Genomic DNA, 14,536 nt, shown 5'->3' with positions numbered 1-14,536 from the left:
AAATGATACCCACATTGTCCTAAATTCTGGAAGAAGACTATTACATAATGTGGGAGTAACAGTCAGGAAACATTAGCCCAGAAACTCACTAATCTCGATACCCAAGGTCAGAGCTGGGTTTCTCGCAGTTTGGACTGGTTCACCTGAACAAGTAGCAAACTGCTGGTGACATCACAATGACATCACAAAACTGGATTGGTCAGTGCCGGTCCGTGGGAGCTGCCATCTTTTTTTTAATTGTTTTTTTTGGGGGGGGAATGTTTTCTGGGGATTTTCTTCTTCTTCTGTGCATACACAAAAGCTGAGTTTCTGGCATTGTGCATGTGTCGCCATCTTGTTTTTAGCTTTTTTTGAGGGGATTTTTTTTAAAAAAAATTGCACTGTGCATGCATGCCCATGTGGCGCGCTCACATGGCATGGAAGGAAATGAACCGGCAGCAAGTTAAGTTGGGACCCATCCCTGCCCAGGGTTTTGGAGCCCAGTGTCTGTGGGCATGCATCCCCTTGACCAAGAGAAGCATTCCTATCTGAATCAAGCATCCTTCACAGGAGCCGAGCCATTTAAAGTTTGCCACTCACTCTTTGAACTAAATGAGGAGCCCATGGCACCCAATGCAGCACTTGCAGTGTAAATTTCTCTCTCTAATCCACTCAGCCTCTGTTCCCTTCCCTTGCATTTACTTTTTACTTTTTCCAGGTCGGTGGGTTTTTCCATGTGAAGTAATGGGTTGCCTCTACTTGCAATGCATTTATTTTATAAGATTGACTACAAGATTGACTACTATATGGCCCAGATCTATTTTTATAAATAAAGATAGTGCTGGCAATTGTCTTTCATTCATTCATTCATTCATTCATTCATCAATCAATTAATTACATTAATTAAAGTTTCTTAAAAATGAAGTTAAGTGGGAACATTGTCATTATGGGCACCATATCCTTACGCATGGGCATATAGACAACGCCCCTGGGTAGGCATATCTATTTATTTTATTAATTGGGCTTTTATGCCGCCCCTCTCTGAGTACTCAGGGCAGCTCACAATATGTAATAAAACAATGTACAACATCCTAAATCCAATTAATCAAAATTAAAAATCTAAAAAACCCAAAACCATAAGAACAGTCATTTCACTCTATCAACTTTCTCTCAACACATTCATTGGCCTGGGGGCAAAAATCTAATGACCCCAAGCCTGGTGACATAAATGAGTCTTAAGACTCTTGTGAAAGACGGGGGGGGCAGTATGAATCCCCGGAGGGAGCTGATTCCAGAGCCCCACCCCCGAGAAGACTCTTCCCCTGGGACCTGCCAAATGACATTGTCTAGTTGATGGGACCCAGAGAAGGTTCTGTGTGATCTGACCAGTCGCTGGGATTCATACAACAGAAGGCAGTCCCGCAGGTATTCTGGCCCGATACCATGTAGGGTTTTATAGGTCATAACCAACACTTTGAATTGAGTCTGGAAACCAATTGGCAGCCAATGCTGACCGCGGAGTGTTGGAAAGATATATACATGTCTGGGCAAGCTGATGACTGCTCACATGGCTGCGTGCTGCACAATTTGCAGTTGGTACATATGGTACCCTTGGCAGAGGGGGTATTTTCTTACTTTCCCTACTGCTTCATAAATGTGAGCGCCCCTTCAAAGCATGTGTGTGGCCTTCTGCACATGTAAGATTGCTTGCATATGCAGATTGCACGCATGTGTATGGCTTCAAAATGTGCCAAAACAGGATGGCATAGCTCTGGGGCAGGTGGGTGACCCACCCGCAGGTCACTACTACCAGTTCACCCAAACCCATCCGAACTGGCTGAATATTGCCTCTAGCCCTGGGTGAAATAAATAGAAAATGCCATGGTAAAAAAAAGAGTAGGTTAAAGACACAGGTAAAAGTAATATGCATGGCTTTGTTATACATCATGTTGTCCAATTCCCTCTATATGAGCGCTAAGTCCTACAGGAGTGACATAGTTGGTAAATACCTCCTTTCCTTCTGACATAGACATATGTCCTAATAATAAGTATAGCAATGGTTGGCATGCAGGAATCATAGGAGGGGTTAGGACAGGCAATACTTGCAAGTACTGCTGTATCTATAACATGTTTTTCAAACTTGCAAACTTTAAAATGTGTGGACTTCAAATTCCAGAGTTCCACAGCCAATATGGATGGTGCTGACAATAAGTTATGAAGAGCAATAACGTCATGCCTATAAATTACAATCCTAAGGGTCTTAGTCGAGCCTCTCAAATGCTAAATTAACTCTACTATCACTGTGGGAACAAAGGTCCCTTCTTCTCATGCAATTCTCTCCACCAAGGGCTAGTGTTTCAACATGTCATAGCTTCCCTATGTAATGGAAAGAAGACGCTGTTCTCATTTCTTTGATTGCATTACACCAATATATTATATGCTATCTTCACATGGGAGGCCATGGAAGTAACAGCAGATAAACTAATAATCAACATATTGGATGCCTATGTCTCAAAAACTAGACAAGAGCAGAATGAGAAGTTCTGTTCCAAGCTGACAAGTGAATCTGGTTTCCAGGGCACAAAAAAAGTCATTGTGTGGCATCCAGACCTGCTAATGACTTGCAGCAAGTCAGAAGAGACTACTCAGTGAAATCTGTGCCATATAATGATCTACTGTACCCAAATAGCCCATCACATTTCGCACACATCATATGGTGACAATTTCATCCAATCTTTATACAATGGTTATTTTGCCACAAGAAGGTCTATAGCAGGAGTTTCCAAACTTGGCAACTTTAAGACTTATGGACTTCAACTCCCAGAATACTCCAGCCAACTAAGCTATACTGGCTGGAGAATTCTGGGAATTGAGTTCCAGAAGTCTTAAAGTTGCCAAGTTTGAACACCTCTGATCTATAGTGATAACCAAATACATAGAAGATATTTAGGATAAAAGAGTCATTCTCTCACTTCTCCTTTTTATGGACAGAATCACCAATGGGATCCTGACATCATTGTAATACAAGGCTTGTAAATAGGAAGCTTAATGGAATCTAAGCATAATGGTTATCTTTTTAAGAGATTAACACAATGAAATTTCATTTTAATGTATGTTGATTAGCATACATTTAAAGTGACAGTAAAGTTTTTAATTCTACTCTATTCCATATAAGGAAGATATTCAGCTGTTGTACATAGACATTATTTCATATAAATATATAAGATTGGATGCTAATTGATATTAGCTGAAATTCCTGTTCCTTGTCCTTTCTGGTCTATTTGAAAATGTGAAAATGAGGCACTATGCTATATCAATTCAGTTTGCAAAGTTGATTTGTGATCATCGTTTTATCTGACGTTTGAACAAGCCTATGAGATTTAAATGGTATTTAAAGACAGGAAACCAAGGCTAAACTGAGAAATGACTTCAAGTCAACTCTCCCATGATCGAGCCCTTATAGTTTGATTAGGTTACTTTTTAAATGCTTTACCATCTGGTTTTCATATTTTTGCCATAAAGTTGTTTGCCTCTTATATTTCTATCTCAAAAGTCTCTGGCTTTTTACATAGAGAGATATCATTGGAGTGCCAATGTCTGGGTTGTGCATGTTTGACATTACTGTGAAGTGACTGAAGAATATCTTCTCACTGAGCCTAGAATACATGGGGTGTTTTTGGACATTGAGACTTATAGGTAGACTCAATTTAGTGGCAAATTAATAGCAGTGGTTCAAAGGAGCAATCAGATCAATATAGTTTTGGGTGGGAGGCAAATTGTTCTCCCTTGTCCTAAGAAGTAAAAATTCTCCTGGTACAGTATTCTATAATCTGGTCTAAACTCATTTCTTCAGACAAGTTAGCTATGCAGCAACCAGGAGTGCCTGTGGTCTTTTAGCTATAAGGGCACAGAGAATCCATTTACGTTATCCATTTGTCAAATTTCATGTACTGGGTATGTAATTCAAGAGAACATTATCCTTTGAGCATTTTAGCTTTTATCACACAATCATCTTTGTGCAGTCCATTGCTTTCTCCCCAAAATTAGTGACATTGCAGTTATTGTAAAAACACATGTTTTAACGAAGCATTGTGTTTATTACATTTCCAATAAAAGGCTGTCCTAGAAAATCCTTTTCTATACAGGTGTAAGGTAAAGGTAAAGGAGTCTCTGTGGGTTTTACTACATTAGTTGTAGCCGGCTTTAGGGGCGATGCTCATCTCTGTTCCTAAGCCATTGAGCCAGTGCTGTCTGAAGATGTTTCTATGGTCATCTGGCTAGCATGATATCACACTGCAGCACAGTGTGTCCAGTTAAACACCTTCCCATTGAAGTGATACCTACTTATCTATTCATATTTGTAGGCATTCGAATTGCTAGGTCAGGAAGAACTGGGATGAGTAACAGGAGCTCACTCAAGTATGCAACACTCAATTCTCAAACCGGGACTGTCAGCTTTCCAGCCAACAAGCCCAGCATCTTAACCATTAAGCCATTGTGATATCTTCATATAACTGTAACATAGTCCAATAAATTCTAAATGTTATTTTTGTTGTATTGGTCATAGTTTAAAGTGAACTGACACTCTTGCTATAGAAGTTAAGACTCTCTCTCTTTGTTTAGACTCATAATAGCAAACCTATGGCATGCATGCCACAGGTGGCACGTGGGACCATATCAGAGGGCACAAGAGACGTTGCCCTGTGTCAGCTCCAGTGTACATGTGCGTGCTGGCCAGCTGATTTTCAGCCTTGGGGAAGGGCATTTCTCCCTAAAGACACTTCAGGGAAACTGAAAATAGCCCAACGGACAAAAAAACAACAACCACCCAACAGACAAACTGGAAATTTGGAAAATACACTTCCAGTTTGCCCGTTGTGCTGTTTTTTGTACTACGGAGGGTTTAGGGAAGCTTCCTGAATCCTCGGAGTACAGAAAACAGCCCAATGGACAAACTGGAAGTTTAGAAAATGCACCTCCGGTTTGCCATTGTGCTATTTTTTGCAAAAGCTTCCCTGAACCCTCCGGAGTGCAAAAAAGAAGCACAACAGGCAAACTGGAAGTATGTTTTCCAAACTTATAGTTTGCCTATTTGACTGTTTTTTTCACCATTCCAGATGTGAAGTCTGTGAGCATGCGTTGGGATGGGAGGGGGGATTGTGCGCATGCACAGGGAAGTGCAGGGGGTGCACATGTGTATGGGGGGAGGGAAGGGGTGTGGGCACATGCACGCATGCTAGCATACCCATACACACCCTTTTGGCACATGAACCCAAAAAAGGTTTGCCATCACTGGTTTAGGAAGTATAAGACCTTCTAATTCCTTATTCCCCTCGTATATAACATCTGCATATAACAAATTTATCGATAACAAATATCTTTAGAAACTAATAGTATCATTTCAGTTTTAAATGATTTAACGGGTGTCTGATGTGTATCTTGGGTATGTTCGCAAGTTACTCAAGACCCACCTATATCGCCAGGCATGGGGGAACTAAGACATCTCCCCCAGGATTCCTTATATTTTATGTTTGGTATGTATGTGCTGTATGGTTTTTAATTGTTGGGGGGGTTTATGTAATTTTATTATTAGATTTGTTTCATTATTATACTGTTTTTTATTACTGTTGTGAGCCGCCCCGAGTCTTCGGAGAGGGGCGGCATACAAATCTAATTAATGATGATGATGATGATGATGATGATGATGATGATGATGATGATGTTACGAGCTGAAAAAAAACTGCTGTTCCAAAAAACGTTGTTAGCAAATGCGAAGCTGAAACTATTGCCACTATGTTAAATCTGATAGATCAGGGGTGTCAAACTGGTGGTCCATGGTCCAAATGCTTCACATGCAAGCCATGCCCATCCCAGCTCTGTAAAGGGGAAAAACACTGCAATATGTCACATGATGGTAACATGATGCAGCGAATTTGACACTTGTGCGATAGATGGTATCTCTTAGCATAGTATATGTAAAAACTGAATCCTCATATTTATCAATTGGTTCAAAGTCAATATCCCACTTTCATCCAATTTTTCCATATGGCCATCTTTCCCCCAGTTTTTAATGTTGGATTTTTCTCATAAAGTCAATTTAGTATGGGGAAAAGCATCAACCTTTCTTTTAAAAAAACCCATTACATTTCTAAATTATATATTTCAAGAGATACTAGAGTTTTACTGTGTTTAGATCCTAATGCCATCCTAATGCCATCCATCCAACCAAAGGTACTATATCTATATTCCAAAGTTGCCCAAATCAGAACACCAATTGTTATACTGGAATATTATCATTCCAATATAACAATTGCTAATGCTAATGCTATTAATACTTGATTAGGTAAGCTTGGTAGTACACCGCCAGATTTGGAAAAACAAATTCTCCCTCACTAAGTGTATTTTCTGTAAAGCTGTTCTCAGAACTGAAAGAAAACCATAAAACAAAGACATTACTTTCTAAAAATATTTTCCATATACTGTATATATATGAACTGGAATTCCTTTCAGAATAAAATTAATTTGGGAATAATACTAAGACAGAACCTGTTGGAGAGAAAGAACATAATTCTGTTTGTTGCAACAGTGAGATTTCCCTTCATGAAATCAATACTTTCTGATGAGACCTTTCGGAATTGTATTAAAGATAAATGTTTCCCTGTCCATTCATGTCCAACTCTGGGGCCCAGTGCTCATCTGTTTCTTGGACAAGGAAGCTAGCATTGTTTGAAGACATTTTCTGTGGTGATATGATATGATCAGCATGGCTATACACCAAAGGCACACAGAACACTATTACCTTCCCATCAAAGTGGTATCTATTAATCTACTTGCATTTGCGTGCTTTCAAACTGCTAGGTGGGCAGGAGGCGGGGCAAGGAATGGGAGTTTACCCCATTGTGCAGTGCTTGGGTCTCGAACCCAAATTGTCAACTTTTAATCGCTGAGATATTACAAACCCTTTTTGGATCTGTATTAACTATAATAAAATAATAACAAAACATGTTCTTTCTGCACCAATCAGGAAGATCAAACTGCCCAAGGAGCTGCTGATGCAGTTCTACAGAAGAATCATTGAGTCTGTCATCTGCACCTCTATAACTGTTCTGCAACCCAACAAGACTGACACAGACTTCAGAGGATAATCAGAACTTCAGAAAAAAATAATGACTGCCAACCTGCCTTCCATTGAGGACCTGTATACTGCACGAGTCAAAAAGAGGATTGTGAAAATATTTACTGACCCTCACAACCTGGACATAAACTGTTTCAACTCCTACCCTCAAAACATCGCTACAGAGCACTGCACACCAAGACAATTAGACAAAAGAATAGTTCTCCCCCCTGAACGTCATCACTCTGCTAAACAAATAATTCCCTCAATACTCTCAAACTATTTACTAAGTCTGCACTACTATTACTACTAATTTTTTCTCATCATTCCTATCACCCATTTCCTCCCACTTATGACTGTATGTCTGTAACTTATTGCTTGTATCCTTAAGATTTTTATTAATATTGTTTCCTGACCCCTATGACAATCATTAAATGTTGTACCTCATGATTCTTGACAAATGTATCTTTTCTTTTATGTACACTGAGAGCATATGCACCAAAGACAAATTCCTTGTGGTGTCCAATCACATTTGGCCAATAAAGAATTCTATCTATTCTATCCATCTAGGAAAGATGATAAATTAAAAATAGCCGTGCTCTCTAGGACACAGTGTGACATACAATGAAGTATGTTCTTCAAAGAAAATAGGACTTAATTTCTTGTATATGTTCACAAATTGTTCAGCTAAATACTTGTACTAATGATTAGATATTACCCTCTAGGAGATACTGTGCATCTTAATATACTAGAGGGCGTGGTTCATGACTTGTGTTGAAGCAATAATTCAAACAAACCCAGATCTATGTTGGTTTATATTAATTCTACCATGGTCTTATACAGGACAAACTTCTCCAGATTGTCATTCAGATATGGTCAGCTTCTAAAAGAAAACATTGTTGGAGGAGGCTACTCTAGGGCAGGGGTCTGCAACTGAAACAGAAATGTGTTTTCTCTATAGCAGTTCATTGATTTCATGCATACAACACACGATAGCTTTTTTATACATAGGGTTATACATAAGGTAAAAAACGATATATGCCGTGTTATCTTCATTTTAGATGTGAAAAGGATTCTGTAGCTCCCAGTGTTTTCTTTTCTGTGGGAAATGGGTCCAAATTACTCTTTGAGTGTTTAAGGTTGCTGACCCTTGCTCTAAGGAGATCAAGCAAAGAGAATTTTGGCATGAGCTACAATAGTTGAGGATAATAGGAACTGGCAGATTTATTTATCTTAACAACGTCTCTTTCATTATTCCCATATAAATGAATGTTTGTCATTCACCCCAACAAGGTTAATTAAAGAATAGCTTTTTTTAGTTTTAGTGCAGTAAGATCAGTATGTAAATCCCTTCCACTACTGGTTGATTTCATTGATGTGGGCCTTCTAGTATTGCAAAAGAATCCCTTTCCTTCTACCCAAGATAAGGACTGATTGCTGCTGCACTAGGATTATAATATGTGGTTCTATGGGATGAAAGCAGTCATATTACATTAACAGAAATACATTTCTGGTTTCTTTTGAAGCTAGTAACTTTGTGAGATTCCAATTTTGGATTAGCTTGAAAAAGGTAGTTCTTGCTTTCCAGGTTTTCATAAATGATAAGAAATGATCCATTGCAACGTGGTAAAAGGGCAGAAAGTGCTTTGCCCTGGGAGGAAATACATTTTTCAGTATCACACCATGGTGCAGAGGGGGAAGACAAATCCATGCAAATGTGACGTGACAGTTTGGGTAGGTTGATCACAGGTGAGCCCACTTTGGCTCATCCAGGCATGGGCCAAATTAAGAAAAGACACAGACTAAGCAAGAATGTCTTGATGTGAGTAAATTGCTTTTTTTTCATATTCCTAATATCATAGTAATACACGCAGAAAATGTATGCTATATTTGTAAAATGGCTTCTTCCCATTCAGCACTCTATAGATGGATAGGGGCAGTTTTGCTCCCATTGCCTGTAGATAGTATAATGGGGAGCACAGCCCCAGTATTGAAAGCCCTGAGTTGCAGAAAGGAGTTATGGAAGTGGACTTTGAACAGAGTGCAGAAAGTGCATACAACTGTAGAGCCTGAGAGGGAGGGGCAAGACTCTTGGAAAAATAATGAATTTATGAAACATTAATCCCACATCATTACCAGGGGAAAGGGATCACCACTACCCAGGTATTGGTTGTGTCTGATATGCTCCCTCATTCTGCTTAGCCTTGTTTTTCTGCCACCCAAGCAGAAAACACCCTGGTCTTGAGTAATACACCTTGTTGGGTGGTGCAGGTGAGCTGTAGGCTTTTGTTATTAGGCAGCTACTAGATGGAAAAGAATATATTAGCAGGGCCTATTATCTATGCCTACTTATCAGAGCATCCTTTCTAGCTCGTAATTCCGTTGTGACTCATAAGAAAAACAGTTTATTTCTTGAGAATGTGGCATATGAAATCTAAAAATCACTCGTGCTTTGGATTGAAATATTTTCCTCGGCTGTCACCTTTGGAACAGCACTAGCACCACCTGTTTGTCTCAAGAAAATTAGGACCAACCCAGCACAGCAAAAAGAAAGACGGAAGAACCTGAAGAAGAACGCTGAAAATTGGACTGATGCCCTCCTGGGGGGAATCCCCAGCCAAATATTTTCTAATTGCAATATGAAGTCAAACCCCAAGGACACGAATAAAAATGAAGAGTTTTCTGATGAACACTGGACCTACATCAATGTCAAGACCATTAGCTAATCTAGATGAGACATTACCCCTCCTGGATTCTAAGCAAGAGTGTTTGACCCAGCCCTGCAGCCCACCTATTTACTCCTTTCCCCAAAATCCTGGAAAATCTGAAATCTCAATATCTAAAATTTCTCCTCTAGCTGTCAGAGGAGGAAGGCTGCAAGGTGCCTTCATTTGCGTCACAGATGAATGAAAATACTATTAAGCACCAAGAGAAACAAAACAGCAAGACTCCAACCCCTAATATCATCCCCAGCAGCAGATATTTCTGACCAATTTGTCAAATTCAGGGCTATAGAAACGGAAACCTATCTTTAAAACTGGTTTGACACAGTTCCATGTTTTAACATTTTTTTATTCTTTAGTCCTTTACAAATTCAGATGTGGCACTTTTCTAAATGCTTCTTGCCATTTCTTTTCTTCTAAGCCACAGGCGTTATGTCTCATTGTCCAGTACAGAGAGATATCTCGCAGTCTGATAAAAGAGTGGGAATAGTTTGGCAGCGTATCAATGCACCTACACATACAGTCATAGTTTCATCTCACAACCCTGCCAGCCTGCCTCTGAACTCTGCCCTGAGATGCCACTGAAAAGATTACGCCTAGCTTTAGTTATAGAGACACAGGTGGGGGCACAGCCTGAAGACACCAGGCAGTGCACTCTTTTAACCTAGAGTAGTTAGGTGTCTGTGGATGTGACACACTCTACCCCCCACCCACAGTCCCCCATTCCATTTAAATCGAGTTGTCAAAATTCTAGTTGCGTGGTAGCCTTGAGGATCAGCAGGTGTACCCATCCCATATAATACGCCCATCCTTTCTCATCCCAACTCCCAAATGGAAGAAAAAAGAAAAACCATTCTCAAACCCCTAACCTGGTCCATCCTTCTGTGACACCCCTCGTCCCTGCAAGGCGGAGTGCAAAAGAAGCCGCTACTACCTCCTTCCTTCCCAAAATCAAAGGAGAGTTGTACTTACTGCTGGTGCTCATGGTGATCCGGCGTCGTCCTTCTCATTCAACAAAGAGAGTGAAACGCTGGGCGAAATTCTCTTCTATTCCTTTCGTTGCTCCTCTCTTCTCTTTCGGAGTAGAAACCCCCTCCTTTTCTCCCCCTTTCTGCTTTCCACCAGGTTCTTTTCTTTAGAAGAAAGAGAGAAGGAGGGAGAGAGAGAGAAAGGGGGCGGGCGAATAACCAGCTTCCCTAGAGAAAGAAATGTGTATCTCCCGTCAATTGCAGTCTAAACGATGCGCAGGTATTTCTCCTTGACTCGGTGCTATTCTCTCTCTGTGTGTGTCTCTGTCTCTCTCTCCTCAGTCTTGAACGGCCGGAGAATAAGGTCAGGGGTGGGGTTATTATTAAGAGGAGCGCCAAGGCAATCGGATGAGGAAGAGGAGGAAGAGGAGGCAGCGCCGTGGGAATCAGGCAGGGCAAGGTGCCTTCTGGGCTTACAGCCCAGCCGATCCCCGGCGCGTAACCTTCTTCAGCTCTTCCTCAGCTGGGCTTGGCTTCCCACTCCCGGCTGCTACGTCTTCGGAGCCTGGAACTGTCATGCAGTACACAGCGATGCCAGCTCTAAGCCCGGCAAGAGCAGAAGGGGGTGTGAATCTGAACCGGGGTGGGGTGGGGTGGGGGGGAGAGAACCGGGAGGAGGAGGAGAGCCGAGTCCATACGCACAGCTCGGTATCTCCGGGTGTTTCCTCCTGGCCACCCCCACTTCCTCTGGGCGGTTTTACAGAAGGCTTGGAGCTCCGTGTGATCCTAAAACCTACTCCGCCTCAGCCAAGTTTGTCAATAGACGCCTTTTTTTTCCCCCTCAGGTGCAGCGGGAGGAGTTTTCGTGAGGATGCGGCGGGGCTGGCTGCGAATTTGGATGGAAAGGGAGGACCGAGAGGAAGGGGAGGGAGGCAGGCGGGAAAAGAGCTCCATTGGGCAGGGTTTTTGCTTGGCGACTGGTGAAAATGGGATGTTTGGTGCCTTCCGCCATCTACTGGCGGCACAAATGGCTACCCTCGCAACGGACGACGCATTCAGTTTGCAAGTGTGAGAGAGAAAGCGGCGAAGGCGGGGGAGGGAGGGGAAGAGAGACTCTTGCAAGGTGCCTTACATTCTACTGTTGCTATTAACTGCGAAGTCGTGTCCGACCCATCGCGGCCCAATGAACAGCTTTCCTCCAGGCCTTCCTGTCCCGAAAACATCCACCGGATGCTTCAGTGACTCCATACATTTCTGCCCCCCCCCCCCAATTCTTTTGCCCTCAATCGTTCCCAGCATTAAGCTCTTCTCCAGTGAGTCATTATTATGAGGGTTGGTGAGAAACCCAACTAAAGAACAGTCTTGTAGGAATATTTCAAATATCAGTTGGGGGACTGTCTCAGTTACTTGGTGTCCACCTGTAAAGTAAGATAAATAGAGCCTATTTTTCATTTAGTGAAAGTAATAAGCAATTTTGGCTGATAAACTACTATTTGCAGCAAGTGCAAAGGGACCGAGTCAGAATTAACTTTTTAAATATTTAGAAAAGTTATTTGGTGTTTTTAGATGCCTCATAATAGAGATATTCTGAACTGGGAAGAAAATTCATTGTTTTTTTTAAAAATAATAATTATATATTACAGTATATATACATACGAAGTCCACAACGTAATTGTACTGACTCAAGTTTTTAACATTTTATGCTAAATTTTAGTTAGAAGACAACACATTAAAATCCGGAATCTTGTTAAAATATATTTACTACAGTGACAAATCTACACTCATTCCAAGTTCCTTTCTATTCCAAATACTTATCTTAGAAACATAGAAACATAGAAACATAGAAGACTGACGGCAGAAAAAAGACCTCTTTGGTCCATCTAGTCTGCCCTTTTACTATTTTCCTGTATTTTATCTTAGGATGGATATATGTTTATCCCAGGCATGTTTAAATTCAGTTACTGTGGATTTCCCAACCACGTCTGCTGTGAAGTTTGTTCCAAGGATCTACTACTCTTTCAGTAAAAATAATATTTTTCTCATGTTGCCTTTTGATCTTTCCCCCAACTAACTTCAGATTGTGTCCCCTTGTTCTTGTGTTCACTTTCTGTTAAAAACACTTCCCTCCTGAACCCTATTTAACCCTTTAACATATTTAAATGTTTTCGATCATGTCCCCCCTTTTCCTTCTGTCTTCCAGACTATACAGATTGAGTTCATTCAGTCTTTCCCTGATACGTTTTAATACTTAAGACCTTCCACCATTCTTGTAGCCCGTCTTTGGACCCGTTCAATTTTGTCTCAATATCTTTTTGTAGGTGAGGTCTCCAGAACTGAACACAGTACTCAAATGTGGTCTCACCAGCGCTCTATATAAGGGGATCACAATCTTGACTATAATCATGATGCAGTTTATTATCAGGAACTTTCTGTGAGGTTTTTTTTAAAAAACAAAACAAAAATGTATTTACAGTGATCCCCCGTTTTATTGCGTCCCCCAACCCATTGCGAACAGGGGTACTTCGCGATTTTTGAGCAATTTGCTACCATCTCGATCGTTGCGAAATGCTTTACATGGTACTTCGCAATTTTTGAACAATTGCCTACCATCTCGATCGTTGCGAAACGCTTTACAGGCTACATCGCGATTTTTCAAAAAAGAAAAAAAAGTTAAAAATACAGTACTCTTGGCCCGGTTTTTCCCCGCCCAAACTGACCAAACTGACGTGTGGCATTGCTGGTTGGCCGAAATCTCGGCCAATCAGCTTTGCCATTGCAATGGCAATGGTGATACAGCAAAAATTTCAGCCAATCACCATTGTCATTGCTGATGGGCAGAAATCTCGGGCCAATCAGTGATTTGCTTTGCTTTTCCTTTGCAACTTGCAACTTGGTGCAGCCGTTTCTGTCTTGGAACTTTGTGAGCTGTTGGTCGGAGCTGTTTCTTGCATTTGGAGCTCTGTCTTGGATCTGTTTCTTCGATCTCTTGCTTGGAGCTCTGTCTTGGATCTGTTTCTTCTCGATCTCTTGCTTGGAGCTCTTTCTGGATCTGTTTCTTTCGATCTCTTGCTTGGAGCTCTTTCTTGGATCTGTTTCTTCGATCTCTTGCTTGGAGCTCTTTTGTGAAGACTTCGTGGAAGATGGCACCTAAACGTTCCATGCGGAGTGGAGCCGGAGATGCTAAAAAGAGCAGGAAGATGCTGACAATTAAGGAAAAGATTGAACTTTTGGACATGCTGAAAGCGGGACATTCTAATGTAGAGGTTGGTCGGCATTATGGGATCAACGAATCGACTGTGCGATACATTAGGAAAGAGGAGAAGAAGATAAGGCAAAGTTCTCTGATATCATTCAACAAGGGTGCAAAAAGAATAGTGACGCCTAGAAACAAAAGGCTTATGAAGATGGAAGCTGCTTTGTCTGTGTGGGTACAAGACTGCCGCAAAAAGAGCATTGCTTTGGATACCAACACTATAAGAACCAAAGCACAACAATTGTACAACCGTCTTGAAGACACAGAAGAAGGCGATGCAGATGAGGGAAACGCAGGTAAGGGCTGAGGTTTTTTATTCTGTCATTACATACTGTATTTAAGTGTTAGTAAGTGTTAAGGGTGGAAGGATGGATGGAAGGAGGGAGGGATGGATGGATGGGGGGAGGGAGGGAGAGAAGGGAGGGAGAGAAGGAGGGAGTGATGGAAGGATGGATGGAGGGAGGGAGGGATGTTAGGAGGGAGGGAGAGAAGGGAGGGA

General features: G+C 41.3%; 1 protein-coding gene across 1 annotated transcript in view; it reads right to left on the bottom strand.

Moving 5' to 3' along the window:
- The window catches only part of ABLIM3 (actin binding LIM protein family member 3), a 219,987-nt gene extending 208,567 nt beyond the window's left edge, over positions 1-11,420 (bottom strand). Inside the window, exon 1 of the mRNA XM_070739428.1 lies at positions 10,789-11,420. Coding sequence (XP_070595529.1) covers positions 10,789-10,801 — 13 coding nt within the window. The 5' untranslated portion in view covers positions 10,802-11,420. The remainder of the gene's footprint in view (positions 1-10,788) is intronic.
- Positions 11,421-14,536: the final 3,116 nt, after the last annotated feature.

Source organism: Erythrolamprus reginae, chromosome 2, assembly GCF_031021105.1.
Source record: "Erythrolamprus reginae isolate rEryReg1 chromosome 2, rEryReg1.hap1, whole genome shotgun sequence".
Lineage (NCBI taxonomy): Eukaryota > Metazoa > Chordata > Lepidosauria > Squamata > Dipsadidae > Erythrolamprus > Erythrolamprus reginae.
The sequence above is the reverse complement of the archived record's forward strand: the minus strand, read 5'-3'. Positions and strand labels throughout refer to the sequence as shown.